Here is a 19,388-nt window from a genome sequence, read left to right on the forward strand (position 1 = left end):
CCGAACGGAAGATGTAGGAGCCATCTATGATAGTCATGAGAAAACATTCTTTTACACGCTGTACTTAAGATCAGAATAATATGTAAGCGGGGCCCAGTTGGCCGTTCGTATTATAATGACGTTGGCCATGATTGTTGGCCAATCTGCATAAACAGGTTACATTTCTAACGGTTTGCAACAATTATAACAATATTGCAACGAAAGCCTAACAAAATGCCAACCATAAATGCCACTAGGGCTGCGAATTTCTAAGTAACAGAATTAAGAAAAAGGTACCTAAAATAAATCCTACTAATGTTTGACAATGCATAAGTTCCTTTGGGTTTAAATGATTTATTCACGTCTTTCTTTGACTAACGATCTTTCGATGTATACCTTATCCCGGACATCGATGGACAGCGATCCCTTATTGACCATGTTATCCAGGACCAGGTCCGCGATTTGCTCGAGGCTGGCAGCCTCCATGTCCAGCATCACGGTGCCATTCAGCAGAAGACTCCTAAGCTCGAATAGAGCGTGCAGCGACAAGGTAGCTACGTGAGGTTTGCTCCATCTATTTCCACCCTCTTCGACGTCCTCCTCGAACTTGATCCACCTGAGAAACAGGATCGCAGGGCGCTTTTAATCTTTCGTATATTAAGGATCGACCAGCGTGTACCTCTAGAAACAGCCAGACGGTGTACCCGGTAACGAGACAGCGAAATTACCTTGCCGTTTCCTTCCACTCCATCTCGTCGCCGTCCCTGACGAGCTCCTCCATTTCGGAAAAAAGTGGGTGGGACTCGTGAGCATCGTCGCCGACCTCCTCGCCCAGGATGAACTGCACCCTCTGGGCCGGTGGTGTGACTGCAATTCAACACGTTCCCACGTGAAACACACGTATCACGGATCTCTGTACGAGTACGAAACGAATTCACAAAAATATCGATGCAGAAGAGAGCTGACAACAAATAGTGCTGAACCCAAAAATTCGAAACATTATGGAACCGTGGGGATACGTAGTGCATATCTAAGTATGTGTCACGTGACTTTTTGTTGCTGTCCAAATTCACTTGAAGGAGTTGAGATCAATCCTTGAAAATTCGGCTATCTTTCCAAGTTTTGAACCCTCAGTTATTCGCAATCCACCTTCTACATATCTGGTTACATGGAACGTTATGTAAGTTCAACATAAATAAATTCTTATTCGATAAAATAACTACTTTAATGCAAAATAGATATTTGTTAGTGTTGTCCACACCTTTTTTATGCTTGGAACACTAAATTTAAAGTTTTGAGATTGTATGTACATACTATATGCGAGTATAATTGAATGTCAAAAAAAGGAACAACTTTTCTCTGGAAACACTTTTCAGTCGACTTTTTGAGGGTCGATTTCACCTACTTAATGTGAATTTAGACAATAAAAAAAATCGAATTTTCCATAAATTTTGGAATTTTCGGGTTCGGGATCGTTCCTCGCGAGTGTCGAACATCTAGGCTCCGCTGTTGGCCAACCGACTGAGGTCCGACCTGTTCGGTAAATGACACTCGATTCTTATGTAGATTTGCATGATTTGTTAGTGCATTAATTGATTCTGTTTTTGGACTTCATGGGAGAAACCGATTTTGTCCGAGGAGGATCATTTTTGCGACTACACTGTTAGGGGTGCCATAGATACGAGTTGCATGAAGCCACATCCAAGAAAAAACAGTGTAGAACTTGTTAGAAAATTATTCTTCTAGCAACTACGTCCTGTAAAATTCGAATTTAGTCCAGTCAACGAAAAGTTGTAGAGGGAAATGGAAGGAACACAATTTTTAACTTTGGGTCTGTGTTTGGACTAGTTAGGAGGTAAACATACTAAAAGTCCCCACTCCTAGGAGGTGAGCGGGGTGCAGGGGGGCACGTGGAAGGTCCCCTTTTTCGGTTTTCCGCTTATATCTCGGAAACTATGCGTCCTAGCGATAAGGCCATTCTATACAAAATTAAAGCTGACAAAATGTGCCATAAGATTGATTCGATTCCGTTTTTCGCTACCTCGCATAGTTTCCGAGATATCCGCGCTCAAAGTTCACTAATTGTGATGAAGAGTTCTTTTTCACAATTAGTGAACTTTGAGCGCGGATATCTCGGAAACTATGCGTCCTAGCGATGAGACCATTCTATACAAAATTAAAGCTGACAAAATGTGCCACAAGATTGATTGAATTCACTTTTTCGATATCTCGCATAGTTTTCGAAATATCCGCGCTCAAAGTTTACTAATGTGAAAAAGAACTCTTCAGCACAATTAGTGAACTTTGGGCGCGGATATCTCGAAAACTATGCGTCATAGCGGAAAACTGAATGCAATCAATCTTATAGCACACTTTGTCAGCTTTAATTTTGTATAGAATGGTCTTATCGCTAGGACGCAGAGTTTCCGAGATATAAGCGGAAAACCGAAAAAGGGGACCTTCTACGTGCCCCATGCACCCCGCTCATCTCCTAGGAATAGGGTCTTTTAGTATGTTTATCTCCTAACTAGTGCAAATAAAGTCCCAAAGTTAAAAATTGTGTTCCTTCCATTCCCCTCTACACCCCCGTTATGAGCATTCATTGAATGGACTAATTATTCGATTTCCATTGTTGCGCATCCTTTCGGCCGACTGCATCAAAATTTCCATCCAGCAAAAACAATTATGCAAGTTTACATGAAACGGCGAGCATCACGGACCATTTCTTGCGAGTAACGTGCACGTGTGTTCAGTGAAATGAGATGAGAAGATCCTCGTTCGCCAGCGAGGAAGAAGTGTCCGATGATCGTTACCGTAAAAACGAAAGATGCGAGAAAACTAGTGCCGAGATAACACCACCTAGAGATAGAGGAGAACACAGTTGCCATTCGAAATGAGAGAGACATCGATCAACGGTGTACGGTGCAAAGGGGATGGGTATCGCGCCGTGATAACATTGTTGCGCGAACGCGCGTGATCAATGATCATCGATGACGCATGCACGCGTCCGAAAACGACGAGCATCGGAAAAAACGTCCACGGACAGACAGACACGAAGCAGAAATCTTGTTTCTTGCTTTGGGCCACGGCTGCCGCGTGGATACCGCTCGAGATCGTGCTGCTGCATGAAACGTGGAGTCGTGCGTATCGAGAAGTATATTTCCCGAGACCATTCGTAGGATTTCCCATTGGATTTCCCCTCATGGTTCGCGAACGATAAGACCCCGTTCAGACACGGCGGAATCCGCGCGTTTTCGACCGCGCGGACCTTCTTTACATTAGTGTATGTATATGGATTCGTTCACACGCATCCGCGCGGTCAAACAATCAACAACAGAAATCGCGCGGTCAAAAACGCGCGGTTTCCGCCGTGTCTGAACGGGGTCTAATTGTAACGCGTTCACCGCCTAGCGTGTTGCAATCTTTATTAGATAAAAAAGAAATTGTGCGATTCACCGCAGTGTGTGATTCAATGCAAAAATTTCATCTTGTCATGCGTAAGGTCATCCCTTATTTTTCTGGTTCTTTCATCTTGTTCATAGTAAATGTACATCCGACCATGTCAAGCCAGAAAATAAATTATGTGCATCAAGAAAAATCGTGTAGAGGAAAGATTGAATGACTCATACTGATTTCAAATGGCCAAATTCTGACTTGTGACTATTTCAAATCAGAAAATAAATGACGTCCATCAAGAAAAATTTTGTAGAGAGATTAAGTTGCTTATATTTATAGTTTATATTGACGGGTATGTGCATTTTAAGGCAGAACAAAAAGTGTGTGCATCGAGGAAAATCGTGTAGCGGAAAGATTAAATGACTTATACTGATCTCAAATGGCCAAATTCTGACTTGTGACTATTTCAAATCAGAAAATAAACGACGTCCATCAAGAAAAATTGTGTAAAGGAGAGATTAAGTTGCTTATATTTATAGTTTATAGTTTATATTGACGGCTATGCATTTTAAGGCAGAACAGAAAGTGTGTGCATCGAGGAAAATCATGTAGAGAAAAGATTACGGAACAGTCAGCTGACGATGAAGGCGGAGAAAAGATGCAGAGAAGCGAGTGCCACGATGGCAATCCGCTTTTGACATAGAGCCGCGTCGCATTAACGAACGTCAGCGCTCTTTATGTAACGATGATAAACCAGTTAATGAGACGTCCGAGCAGCCGTACGCGAGGCGGCTCCCTTCGATAAATATTGATGTTCGCCGAAACGCATCCGCCGACTCGCACGAGTGCCGAATAGCGAAACATCAATTATCCATACGCTCGCGATATCAATTTAATCGAGTTTAATTACCGTCGCGGCTAGCTAATGAAGCGATCGTGACATCACTTCCGATATCATAGTTTGCGCACAGTTGTTTCGGTGTACGGGACCTCGATTAACCAGGGCAGAAACTATCCACGATATAACGCATCAAAAAATACTTCATTAACGTTTCACTGGATGTGTTCGATTTGTTTCTGGAAAAGAGTCCATTGATATTGGACTTCATGAAATATTAATAAATCTTCAGTATTTTTATTCACTATATCATTTTTGCTCACTGTGAGGAAAGTCTCTTCTAGCACTATGTCATTACTAGACTACGGGTTTTATGCATTTCTAACCAAACTGACGAGACATTAAAACAATTTAAGGATACTATTATATTATTTTCGACTTTCCGAGACAATTTTTATGATGCATAAGATTCGCGGTATAGAGAAAGTAAAGAGAAAATGTCTTAACAAGTCGAATACTAAATTACCAACTATATAACTACCATAATATCAGAATAATCTGATAATAATAGAAACAAACATGAATTTTTAAGTCTAAACAGTCATAAAGAAGAAGCTACAGTAAAGTCGCGATATTTTTCTGCGACCTTCTATACAGAATTTATCCAGTGCTTACTTTACCTACTTTACTTTACTTTACTTTACACCCTACTTGTAGGGCGGCAATGGTTGATCTCGGCTCGGGTATATCGGTGTGAACCACTACTAATCGAATTACAAAACTTCTTTATTTTCATAATGTTTTTATGGGACTTTCGCCAAGTTATTTGTGGCATTTTTCTGATTAAAATGACACCAACAACGATGTCATGTCAACTGTATTTAGTGGTTCAATCGACGATGAGAGTTTCGGGTGCAAGGAAGGACAGCGTCTGGGAACGAAAGAGACGCGGATAGTTGCCGTCGCCAGCACAGTTCAAAGAATTTCCCATACGCTGCACAGTGGTCCGAGAACGCGATTTTACTGGCCAAAAGTCAATTTTCGAAGTTCAACATTTTGAAAAAACTTTTTTTGCTATAAAGTAACACTACTTCAAACCATCAAAATCCAAAATATTATCCATTTCAGATAATTGTGTAACCGAGGGTAACGATCTAAAGACAAAATTCTGAAATCCAAAGTGAAACTAATTATTCTAATAACTCATTATAGAGCATTATATGTATAGCAGGTCTGAATAAATGTTTTATATATATTAATAGATGTGTGTTATCATTATTTAATTAGGTTCGAAGCATTATTTAATCCATGTACGAATGCTGCAATATTATTGGCAATTTAAACTTTGGGAAGGTTTTTAAAAAAATGTATAAAAGTGTTAGACATCAGACTTGTTTTATATGAAAGTTTAAACAATTTCGAATAAGAGCATATAAATTTTAGGTGCAGCCTGCTGCAGCAACACCACCTATACATATAATAAAGCCAAACAGCTCCGAAAAAATCAGCCTGTGACGTCATACACAAGAGGCTTAACATCAGCACCACCTCGTGGTGTCCAGCTTCGTGCTGCCACTTTTGATTTGTTATACGTATACATATTTTACGGCTAATTGCGTATTACGTGTGGTTGGAACGACATTTTGTGATATTTATAGTCGTTTCAATCGTAAATAGTTATTATTAGCTAAAAATGGTTAATAAGTGTCGTGTATCTAAGTGTAATGGAAAATTATCTGCCGGTGACAATTCAAAATTATATGTTTTTAAGCAGAAAAGGGTGAACGCTATTCATCGGAAAGATTTCTGTGTCTAAGAACATTCCGTAATTTGTTATCGACACTTTGCGGAATCAGACATTGAGTATACTACAACGGCAGTGGACTGGAAGACTGGAAAAATAATAACAGCTCCTCTGGGCAAGCCTCGAATAAAGAGTGGTGCAGTACCCTACATCTTTCCAGAGTTTGCCCCGTATTTAAGCAAACGAAGAAATCACAGGGAATCCCCATTATTCCCCATCTGAGAAGAAGACCAGACGAGAAGCTGTAGCCATCCAGAATGCATTAATTGAAAATGAAAAAACTGCTGCAGAACACACAAAACGTTTTTTCTTCAAAACTTTTGAAGAACTATGCCAAGCAGCCAAATTGGTGAGTGTTAATGAAAATCGGACTCTTATGATTAAAGAAGAACATGTTATTTATATTTATTTAAAAGAAAAAAATCAACACGATATAATGTACATTTTGATCGACTCTAACTTAAAAGTGTACACAATTATATGAATTTATGTATTACATGTATCAACAGTTTATTAATTTTTACTTTTGTCACGTTACAGATGACATTCATTCGGAGTAGTTGGAACGTCGAGCTGTGTCTCACGGTTTGCAAGAATAAAAAATATTACAATTAATATGCTAAACAATAATTTCATTCAAACTGTACTTTGTAACATAATGTAAATTACGTCCAGCTGTATAGACTACATTTAGGGGTCTGGGTAAGCTTAAATAAAAAAAAGTTCTAGTTGTGTTATTTTTTGTGTATTGATTGAAAAATATGCAGCTGATAGGGTTTAAGAATATTAAAAAATATTATTCCATATTATTATTGTCAATATTATTCTAAACAATTACTGCAAAGTTACTAATAATAACACAGCTGTAAATGTTCACAAAGAAAACTGTTAAAAAGAGAAATAGGAAATTAGGTACTTTGGGATTATCCCGTCGACCATTTTCGCCACAAACACGAAATTATTATTATATTATTATTATATTATTATTATATTATTATAATAATATATTATTATATTATTATAATAATATATTATTATATTATTATAATAATATAATATTATATAATAATAATAATATAATATTATATAATAATAATTATTATATTATTTATTTTGGAACTTGCTTTTCATCATGGCGCGAGAGGTCGACGGGATAATCCCAAAGTACTGGAAATTAACTACTGTAAGCGAAAAATCAAGTAAACGTTCGAATAAGGTTCTGTGAAAACAAAATTTTATGTTTTACATGTTCATGTTTAATTATTTCATATTGTATTTTATGTTAATTTTTTATGTTAAAATTTATCTTAAAAATACCTCCTTGCCTGTGTTAACATTGTTTCATATAGTAGAAATATAGGTTTATAATGTCTTGTGTACTTCTTGCGTGATAATTATATGTGATATATGTATATCATAATTTTATTAAAAAGCAGATAATTTGTATTATTTTTTGTAATAGGTAGAAAGGATTGAATATATATTATCTTTATCTTTATTATAATATATATTATCTTTATCTATATTATCTTTATATATATTATCTTTTATAAACTAAATGAAGTTACTACTTATAAATATGTATATTATTTGAGTGAATCTTACTATTCCGAGTAAATTGTGAACGTCAATTAAGAAGTAATATCCCGCGGTATTTTGGCGTCCGGATAGCATAGTTGACTTGGACTCTGATGTTTAGACTGTGCGAATCGTATCTGCTTGTTAGTATTTCTTTGTATCAACTGTTACATTGTATTACATTGATCAGATTCACAGAAATAATTGGTTCTCGTCGAGCATACTTATTTTTGATCGCGTTAGTCTTCAATCGAATATTCTCGTGGAAACATCTGTACTGAATGATTTTGCTAAGTTTTATGTGTGTTAAATTGTGTATTATAATTAGTTATATAATTATAGTTGAACATATTTATGTATGTAAATACATACATTGTACATATTTTTAATTCATTTATATAGCGTGTAATTTAGTTTAAGAGTTGAAAATAATTTTGAATTACAATGTGGGAAAGTATGTTCCACTTTAACCTTCCCATCATACTGTCTTGACATAAAAATGTTAATTATTTTTATATTTGTAGACAAATATAACTTTAAAAATGAGGATCTTTTTAATGCATGGTATAATGAAGGTGATCCGAGCAGGAAAATAATTGCTGTGTCTGATGTTATTTTTGATAAAATCAACGAAGTGGCTTGTGACGAAACTAGAAAGCCCATTAAACAAAAAGTACGTCTTTTTGCAATAATTTATCCCAGAAATGGAAAAATTGTCATCGGTCACTAAAGCGCTTTAAAGCGAATTACGATAAATGGTTAGAACAACATTTAATCTTTGATCGAAACGTAAATGAAGGTCAATTGATGATGCAAAAGATTTAGATGAAGAGGACTTCGAATTAGCCATGTTGAAATATTTGAATAATTCAGAATTAACATCGGAAATATAATTATATACAAATTTAATGCGTTGAATAATGTCGATATGTGTGTCTCTTTAATTTTGACCACGAAAAACGAATTTCCAGACTATATGTGCATAGTATTGAATCCACCATTTTGAATTTTTCATTTTTGATGTCAGATTCGTTATCAGTGACCTCAAAAACTATCAACTTTTATAAAGATCCAATAACATTTTGACTTTTGGCCAGTAAAATCGCGTTCTCGGACCATTGTGCGCTGTTTTTCGTTGCGTTCGAAACTTTCATCGTCGATTGAACCACTAAATACAGTTGAAATTATATCGTGTTTGGTGTCATTTTAAAAAATGGAAAATAAAGAAGTTTTGTAATTCGATTAGTAGTGGTTCACACCGATACGCTTGTTGTGCCGTGCGATCCGTATTTACATGCTGTCCTTTTCTACGTTCGGCTTCGGTTGTACTCTCGGCGCGGTGGATGCAATCATTAAAAAATATGTCTCTACACGATATTTTTCCGTGCAGAACACAGGCCGTTGGAAAAATATCGCGACTTTACTGTAAATAACAATTTCAAGCAATTGTCAAGCTTAATTATAATTCAATTCACATTATTAACGGTCCCATGATTAGTTGGAAAAATCCGCGGATATATTTCCAACTAAATAAATAAGAAGCCTGGAAGAAGTCAAAGGTAAAGACAAACGTGCAAATGTTGAGTGTACCTTTCATCTCCTGTTAGTCTAGTTAATCGAGGCCCAATTAAGAACGTGCCAATTTGGAAGTACGAATGGTCTCTAGGTGAAAGTGTACGTAAATGCAGTAATCTGGTTATATACACAGTATTAGAAGCTTACATATCATCTCGCCGTCGGGCTCGCAGATGCTAGATAGTCGACTCCTTCGAGTCATCAGCAATTGTCCTGAAACGTCAAGGAGACAAGACACGTCGGCGATAATGTTTGCTAGTTACATCGAGCTCAACTCTCTGAGTTCGTCAGACCCCTTCAAATTAGCTAGATCACTCTGGGATGGTGTGTTCTCACTTCGATTCAACCCTAAAACAATGATACCAGGGTCTAACACCTGGATTTCCAACCAGAAACTCTGGGGAAACTGATCTGATTGTACTTTTCTGACATAGATTGAACTTCTATAAACATTGTCTAAAGACAATGTCTCGATTCGATTGTCTAAATGTTAAAACATTTTTTTCCTTATTCATCATTTTCCATTTATCAAATCCATTAGGCCTTTTTACACTAATATAATACGATAGTGTAAGGGATGATAATTTCTCAGTTAGGGAAGAGTAGAATAATTTGATAATTAGTTTATATTTGTTGCTTGTACCTTCAAATATGGAATCTCAATTTTATGAAAGCATGGCAGAACTATCGGGACTGATAGGTAGAAGTAATACGTAACATTTTTTCGTGAACGTTCATTTCCATCATCATACTAAGAGTGTACGTCTATACATACAACCTCGGACGGCCGCACACACTGGGCTCGATCGAGAAATTTGGTGACATTTTACCATATAGCTCTTGAACCATAAGAGACATCATGATGAAATTTGCATTATAATTCATTCAAAAGTGATTTCTATATCTACTGATAACACTCTCCAACACCAAATTTGTTCCACAATTACTATTAGGTGGTTCGTATAGAGTTTTTTGCGCTAATTCCGAATCTGTCCTTAATTTTTCTCCTAGACGCACAGCTTTTGAGAAACATGGCTTTGAATAAAAATCATATTTTTCAACTGTAAGCAAATATTGTGATGTTATTATAAAAGATATCGAATTGTTCTTTGCAGCGAAAGATTCTGTAGTCTTTCCCGAATACAGTGATATCCAATATTAATACATTTGTAAGGAATAAGCCATATTTATTTGTAAAACATGACACACGGATAACCATTCGTTGACAGACGTGTTTCTCGCGAAAGCTCGTTTTGATCAATTCGTTTTTCGTCCCCGTAGTAGACAAGCCATTTTCTTTTAGAATTTTTTTAAGCTCAGACACCATAACCATATTTGCAAGATAATTATATCACAACTTAAATCAAATCACCGCACAAGAGACCGTAACATAAACCGAATGCACTACATAAACCGATATATTTCAAAATTTCCGATCGCGACACGTCACCATAAATACACGTTGTCGAACACGATGGCAATCCCACTTCTGATATTTGTAAGGAATAAGCCGTATTTATTTGTAAAACATGACACACAGATAACCATTCGTTGACAAACGTGTTTCTCGTGAAAGCTCGTTTTGATCTGATCTTCTTTTTACAATTCGTTGGCAATTACAATTTTAGAATTCTTCTGTTCCGATTCTCTATTTTATAAATTTAACTATACATAGGGTTATTTGTTAATACACACATGTACATACATATAATACACACACATCATTCGTACTTTAACCCTATACATTATAATTGTTTAAACATGTTTAAACAATGATTAAAGACGGAGAGACACCACTTTTGCATCAATTTTTGAGGATATTTTTCAATTTATCTCAAAAATTAAGGGTCCAGCGGAAAATCGAACTATACCACGCGATAGAGCAGACTTTTATCTTGAGGAACCACCCTTTCAAGTTTGGAACGTCGACGTTTTTTTCGAACCAGAAAGCAAAATATCTTCGCCCGACATGAGTTGTCACCAGTGGCGCTCACCACTAGAAAAGATATTTTGCTTTTTGATTCCAAAAAAACGTCGACGATTATTACGGATAGAAATACATTTATAATTTTCTCAACGGTGGACTCATGTATACGAAAATATCACGAAACCTTGACAGGGTGGCTTCTTAAGATAAAAATCTGCTCTATCGAGTGGTATAGTTCGTTTTTCTGCTGGACCCTTAATTTTTGATATAAATTGAAAAATATCCTCAAAAATTGGTACAAAACTGGTGTCTCTCCGTCTTTAATCATTGTTTAAACATATTCAAACAATCATAATGTATTAATATTGGATATGACTGTATTCGGGAAAGTCTACAGAATCTTTTGCTGTAAAGAACAATTCAATATCTTTTATAATAACATCACAATATTTGTTTACAGTTGAAAAATATGATTTTTTTCAAAGCCATGTTTCTCAAAAGCTGTGCGTCTAGGAGAAAAATTAAGGACAGATTCGGAATCAGCGCAAAAAACTCTAGAAGAACCGCCCAACAGTAATTAAGAAACATAAAAAAAGTTGAAATTTGTTGGACAATGTAATTATCGTAATATAAATATATGTTATATTATACTCTTTGCTCGAATTTTCCATCCGAAACTTTTCTTTATGATGTCATATCTAAATTAAAAAGTAGTTAACACCAGAACTACCGAGCACTAAACGCAATTGGCATACATTGCCTTATAATAATGACAAAATTGCATTTATTTAGATCTCGTACCAGTTTTGTTCTCAAAAAAACATATTTATAATTTCAATATTTCGAAACGAAATATTATAATTTTGACTCATCCGGTAGTTGTAATGTTAAAAGTGACCGGGTTTTAGACGAAAATGTCCTGGGTTCGCGATTTTATAGATGGCAACCCAATAAAATCTTCCATCCCAACGTTATCATAATAAAATCATGAACAGCTAAAATAAACAGTTCCGCTCGAGTCTCTGCTACTTAAACCATCAAACTTCAATTCAATTCGAAACTGCAGCATCAATTACGAGGAAAATGTTCTCTGCTCACTATGCGAAGGTTACAATCTGCGGAAAGTATACCCCAAACCAGCCGATCGGGGTTAACAAGGCAAAGTTCTCGAACATCTGGCAAGTCGTGGCGGCTTCAAAGTGAAAAGTATCGATCCCGAGACGGCTCGTGGACGGAGACAAGCTTGGAATAGAATGCATCCGGTGCATCGGACGTGCACAAGCTTTCGGTCACCGTTGACAGACACCGAATGAACGCGGTAAACACGCACACGAGATCGATCGTTCATCCCCCGGCGAAGCTGAACACGGAGGCTGGGAAGCTTCGAAGTTCGTTCGCGAAGTCGAACGGATCGGTTTCGAGAGATCGACTCGGTGGTTTTCGCATTGCTTGAGGTGTTTCCGCCGTTCTCGGTCCAATGATGTGGAATTGATCGGTCGACAGTCATTCGCCTACCGGAGATGTTATTTTCTAGTGCGGAACCATTGTGAATCGTCGGAGATCATCTGGTGCGAATTCGTACTGAACCTACATATGTACCTGACTGCTAAATTTTATGCAAAATAAAAATTGTCTACGTTAATCGCAAGATATAGGAGCCAGATAGACATTTATTTCTTTTTTAACCCTCATCCGTCCTTCATTTCGCGAACTGAATTTGTCCCTCGGTGTCAAATTGACACAGCGGTAAAATATCGACGAAATAACAAGATAAAAAGTTATTTCCCGATGTTTTTGTATTCAAATGGATGCGTCAACATCTGCATCTTAGTTTCTGCACAATTTTCGCATAACATAAAGCGATGTGTGAGACATACTGCTTGTTTACACAAATCACAGGGCACTATGTACATTAGCATTCGGTTTTTTCTTACGCATGTGACATCGGGCTCGTTTTTTTGTTGGAGGAGTATGCATTATACGATTACTACAAGACGGTAAAATCACTGGTGGTATACCCTGTATTTGTGCAACAAGTGCAGTCGCATTAGATCCTCGCGGTAGATGTGTGCGTAACGTAATATAGGAATGCACCAAAGAATGTCCAATTTCAATAAAAAAAAAGGCGTCGACGATATCTTTTATTTTTATTCCACGTTGCATTGAGTGAAGTAAATATTATAAACGCATTGCATGCTGATATATCTAACATCTATTTGTTTTGCGCTTACATCTATACGTGCCCACCATCTCCATATCATCGAGGACATCGACGCGACGCCTCCTTTTGTAGCGTTATAATATTTTATTATTTCAGGTATTTTATCTACTTCACTACTTATTTGCTTTGACGTATGGTATGTACTAAGTAGAATAACAAATCGTATTCTTTTTGTCACATAAGATGCCATTGTACCTTTTAGTATGTGATCAAAAACAAATTCCGAATGATGAGGTGGCTTCTTCTTCATATCGAGTAAAATTTGTGGAATTTCTTTTCTATTTTTTCGTATGGAATCCTACAACCGTCATCTTTTGTTTTTGTAATATAGTTGCTAATTCGTGTGAAGTAAAAAAATTGTCACACATAATATTGCGTCCACCCAAACCTTCACCTAATTGTAGCACTACGCGTTGACCATGCTTTACTTCTTTGTGGCAGTTTCGATCGCGTACCGTGTAAATTTCCATACTATATGAGTAATACGTTTTCTTCTAATTTAGAAAAAAAAGATTTTCCTTCAATTCTCGAATGCCGCATAAATTTGTCATTGAAATAATGGTCATTGAAAAACTCCGCGACAGTACGTAAGAGCACATGTGTCATATTGACACACAGGGACTCTTTCGTTACAAATTCGACTTGCAGTTTTGACATCATTATTTTCCATCAACAATGCTAAGCATATGTGTTTCGCAATAAAAAATTAAAGGTCACAAAGTTTCGGGCTAATTTACCGACAAAGAACAGAACAGTACACCTTAATTCGCGAAAACTGTGTCAAATTGATATAAATCTTTTTATTTTGCATAAAAATGCGCAACTCGATATTATACAGAGCAAAGAGCGAAAGAGTAAAGATGTTATTCTTGAGGGTCTGACCGCAGAGAAGAGAAGACGAGGGTGCCTTCTGATAGAATCATTATGATTGATCGTTATCGTTTATCCGAGAATGATGAAGGCACGATATAAAGCATGAAGGATTCAAGTATTAGGAAGGTAACTGAGACAGAGATTTGTAGAAAGAAAGAGAGTGGCAACGTTCTGTGAGAGTGGAATCCTCGCGCAGCGCAGTACCCTGAGTGGGTTTAAAAATGCTAAGGTTCAAGGGTCGAGGGATCCGCGGTAGAGAGGGGGAAAGGGAGACCCTCGACGAGACTCGATATCGGTCACCAACTTGTACCCGGTGTGCCAGAAGTAGGGTGAACAACCGGGAAAGTCCTGACAAGTGGTTGGCTCGGTGCCACGCATCGCTCGATACAGCCGCAAAGTGCAACACACTGTGCAACGTGCGACGCGCGATGTGCAATACTCGCAGCCGATGGGTATACCCGTATACCCCCTTCGTCGAACGCGCTAATGGGAACGACAAGGGAAACGAGAGACACAGTCGTTTTCATCGCGAGCGTCACAATCTCTCCCGTCCATCGTCGTTGGGGAGTACGTATCTCGTTTCCCCCTTTTACGAGGTTCGCCGTCGTTTCGGGACGGATAGCAACCCAGTTCCTCAGCCTGTACAGCCTACACTCTACACTGTTCCCACAATGGCCGCTAGGGAGGGTGAAAGCTCCACCGAGGGCCCGGACGATCAGAAAAATTGCTGTTGGCTTAGATTCGGTTCATTTGGCTGGAGTGCACCAGTGAAAAGAATTCTTCTTTCCGCTTTTTAGCTAACAATAAGTGGATTATCCGAAGCTGTCAGATAGTCCTGGCTGCATTGCCTTTGCTGAATTCGGCGCCTCGATAGATCATCAGAAAAGTTGTTCGTCCGGCTAGGGAACCGACGCCACAGTGGTTCCAAATCCCGAAAACACGGCCAAAAACCTCAAAAATGAACTTCCTCCTAGGAGTTTGTAATTCTAGGGTTGGGTAAAGTGATGTTATGACCACTGAATGTGCCACCAAGGAAAAAGGTAAAAAGTTTATGGCACGGTTCTGCAGTCAGCTCAAAGTTAGCCTTCGTTTGATGAGCATTTGTTGCGCGCATTAGTAGGAAACTGAACGCTCCCTTCTAAAGTGCTTAACTTTCAAAAAGTGCATCAACTTCAATTCTGCGAAATGGATGCTGTTCCTGGAAGTAAGTAGAATGTTCAGCTGTTTTTGTATCTCAAAAATTGTTAGTCATTACGTTACACGATGGCAATATTCTTTGGAGGACGTAGAAGGTAAAACTTGATGCGCGTATTGTAGAAACGTAGACATAAGTTAAAAGTCCCACGTTGTCCCACCAAAATTCCTTTTCTGACGTGTTACTGATACATTTATCTTTCAAAATTTATAAAAACCAACCTCCAATAGTCTCCTGTTTGCTCATACGAGGGTAAACTTTGTTTCACTTCCATAGATTTTAAAATTAAATGCGATTTCACAACTTTTAGTAATGAAAAACGATTCGGATGATTAAATCTTAGGTACAAAATTTACAATTATACTAATTCTTGATATACAAAGTGCAATTTTGTTTGTCATTTATACATTTTTACCTATCAACCTCTCAAAACACATTTAACGCGAATTATTGTCTAAATTTTAATCGGCCATTTTGTTTTTCAAATTTTCGAGTTCATATTCGTAATCAGTGACCATAAAGACCCCAAAAAGATCATTTTCCAAGCAGACCTAACCACTTTTTAATGTATATGTCCGCCATATTGGATCCGCCATTTTGTTTTTTGGAATTCGAAAACCCCCGAGTACGATTTTTTGGGTGCATTCAAGTACGTTTAGAGGTTTTGGCCGGTTTCTCGCGATTTGGGACCACTGTGCGACGCAGAGCAGGGCCCGCTCTAGCGGTTACGTCGCCCTGGACAAAAAGACAAATTGCCGCCCCGTAAGAATATATATTTTTTTTAAATAACGGTACATATTTTTTATTGTAAATAAAAATCAAATCAGTTTATTTAAATTTTAATAAAAGCATATTTATTTAGAAAGGAACATATAACATAACACAACATGACATAACACAAATTGTTAACCATATAATTTTTTACATTTTTGTAAAAAATGTGTATTATTGCACAAACAATTAAAATTCTATTATTTTGAAAATAAAAGAAGGTAACATCAACTACGTTGAAATCACAAAAAACATTTTTTTCTTGCTTTCAGTTCTGCTAACTTTTTTATTATAATACATTTTTTAAATTTAAAAAACGAAATATGCAAGTCTATGCATGTTCAAATTTCAAACACAAGTTGAAGCAGCGCTCTGCTCGCGTGCTAATGCTATTCTGTTCAGAGAAGTATATGCATGTTCAAAAGTGTTCAAGCAGCGTCCTTTACAAATTCTGCGTTAATTTTTCAATAATAGTGTAAATATTTTTAGCTTTCTGACATAAACAATATAAATATGCTACGCACTGTAAATTTTTAGCGAACGAAAAAATCGATATGTGAAATTTTCTATTAACTGGGTATTTAACACATCAATATTTTTCTCACACTTACAGCCAAAATGGCGTCCCTAAATTTTGGCGCCCCGGGCAAATGCCCTCCCCCCTAGAGCGGGCCCTGCGCACAGATTTTCTGGGCAGGGAATTTTTCTGGCTTGAATAGCAATTTCCGAAGCTCTCCGGATGTCAGTTTATGTTTCCAGTAGAAAGGTTGTTTTAAGAATGTCTCAGTTCATTTTCTGGATTTATCAGAAGGAACTGTGCTATCCCATTGTGAAATTCAACCTCGTTTCAGATTGAATAGCGGTTTACACAGTAGCCCTCAGGCTCTACATATAGATTATGCTTCCAACAGTAAATGGCTGTGGTAAAGATTGATACAGTCAGACTGCTGAAACAAAGATTTTTTTGACAGCAAAGAATTTTTCTCTTGGGTATTTCGATTATATCTGAACCCATCGGAAGAACCTGTATTCCCATCACGGTATTTAGCGTCATCCTGGCTTGAATAGCACTTTGGGGAGCACCTCAGGCTCTAGATTATGTCTCCAATCAGAAATGAATAGGGTTGAAGTACTGCCAGGGGCGGACGAACAAAAAATTGCTCTGTCGGCTTAAGATCAGTTCATTTGACCCTCCCCGGTACTTCTGCTGAGGCGGAGATATTTTTTGATTAAGGAGAATTTTCCTTTAGGACACTTCTTAATTAAATGGGTCATTCGAGCTTGTTAATAGCTCTGCAATCCCTTGGCACCGCCAGAGGATCATGTTACTCATTATTTGATAGCGAAAAGAAGAATGAAATCTTTCGAACACTGTACGTTGCTGAAGCAGAGACGTTTTTCGACAGAAAAGAATTTTTCTTTCAGATAGTTCTTCATTGAATGGGTTATCTGAGCTCGTCAATTTGTAATCCTTTAGAGCTGTCCGAGGATAATGTTACTCATTATTCGATAGCAAATGGAACCAAGCTTCTAGCATTTTTCCTGAACCAGATTTTTCGACAGAAAAGAATTTTTCCTTCGGATACTTTTCAATTAAATTAGTTGTTACGGTACTTGCAATCCTTTAGCGACATCACGGGATCACGTTACCCATTATTTTATAGCGAATGGAAGATTCAACATTTTTATCACGTTTCGAATCTGTGTTCTTTCGCCTCGCAGCTCGGATTAGAAGACACTTTGCCACAGTGTATGTCCCCTTGAAGCACAAAGCGTCTCCGAGCGACGACGTCGCGACGCCGATTAACTTCTATTCGAAACCTCGAAAACTCGTGACCTACTAAAGATGTTCACAATCTCCCCTGTCTATTCGTGGATGGCAATCGATTCGCGGTGAACGTCGCGTCGTCGTTCAGAAATGCTGCGTTCCCCGAATGGACGAACTTTCGCGTGTCTGATCTACATAGAATCGATCGTTCGAAAAAATTTATGATAGCTCTTACGCCAGAAATATAGAAGTTATCTCCGGAATTCCTCGAACCTCGCGTTTCGAATTCCTACGGTAATAATTCACCAATCATCTCCCCGAAGGTGCCGCTTGAAATTTTTATTGGACGACCTTTCGGTATATTCGGATTTCGCTGTAATATTCAGTTATTCTATTCAGTAATAAATTGAAAGCTGTGGTTCATAAGTTAATGGCTGAAATAGCTGATTCGGTAACTAATTTTGTGGTAGACATTCTTATCATAGGTAGTTGTCAAGATTTGAGAATTTCTTTTTCGATCATTTAGCTTCTGCTGGATATTTTAGATATACAGGATATTTTAGATATTAGGACAAAGTTACACTGTTTGAAGGGCCACGTGTAACGGTGTAAGGGAAAAAATTTTCAAGGTCATCTAAATTAATGAGATTTCAAGGTCATCGGTGTTTTTTTACATGGAATGAGGTATTTTTTAATACATCAATCGATGCAAGTAGACATTCGTTATAAAAAAGTACTAACCTATGCATGTCGAAAAGTTAGTAGTTCACGAGATATTTCAATTTAAATAACTCTAAAACACCATTACTGTCGTACTAAGACGTTACACAAGTAAGTAAACGCTAACATCAACTTCAATTTCAATATCAACTCCTCAACTTTATTTCAACTTCAATTTTTCAATTTCAACTTTAATTTCAACTTCAATTTCAACTCTTCCATTTCAACTTCAATTTCAACTCTTCCAATTCAACTTCCATTTCTACTCTGCCATTTCAACTTCAATTTTTCAATTTTATTTCGTTAATATCAACTTCAATTTCAAAATGAACCCTTCAACGTCCATTTCAACATCAACCCTTCAACTCCAATTTCCCTTTCAACTCGTCAATTTCAACTCTTCAATTTCAATTTTTCAATTTCAATTCGTTAATTTCAAATCTTCAATTTCATTTTCAACGTCAAGTTTTCAATTTTTCAATTTTATTTCGTTAATATCAACTTCAATTTCAAAATGAACCCTTCAACGTCCATTTCAACATCAACCCTTCAACTCCAATTTCCCTTTCAACTCGTCAATTTCGATTCTTCAATTTGAATTTTTCAATTTCAACGTTAATTTTTCAATTTCAACGTCAATTTTTCGATTTCAACTTCTATATCAACTCTTCAACTTCATTTTCAATTTCAATTTTTCCATTTCAACTTTAATTTCAACTTCAATTTTAACTCTCCTATTTCAA

The 19,388-nt window shown here is 37.1% G+C and overlaps 1 protein-coding gene across 13 annotated transcripts in view; it reads right to left on the minus strand.

Annotated features, from left to right (window-relative positions):
* Positions 1 to 19,388, minus strand: part of Ndae1 (Na[+]-driven anion exchanger 1) — a 124,681-nt gene that overhangs the window by 53,510 nt on the left and 51,783 nt on the right. For 12 of the 13 annotated variants that reach the window (XR_013009044.1, XM_076424366.1, XM_076424360.1 and 9 more), the window contains 3 exons: positions 9,318 to 9,383; positions 708 to 846; positions 376 to 595 (listed from right to left, as the gene is read on the minus strand). Coding sequence is in view for 12 of the 13 variants with exons in the window: in XM_076424360.1 (XP_076280475.1) it covers positions 376 to 595; positions 708 to 846; positions 9,318 to 9,383 (425 nt within the window). In the remaining variant the exon portion in view is untranslated. The remainder of the gene's footprint in view (positions 1 to 375; positions 596 to 707; positions 847 to 9,317; positions 9,384 to 19,388) is intronic. The other variant, XM_076424354.1, reaches the window with a different exon arrangement.

This window comes from Lasioglossum baleicum, chromosome 5 (genome assembly GCF_051020765.1).
Source record: "Lasioglossum baleicum chromosome 5, iyLasBale1, whole genome shotgun sequence".
Classification (NCBI taxonomy): domain Eukaryota; kingdom Metazoa; phylum Arthropoda; class Insecta; order Hymenoptera; family Halictidae; genus Lasioglossum; species Lasioglossum baleicum.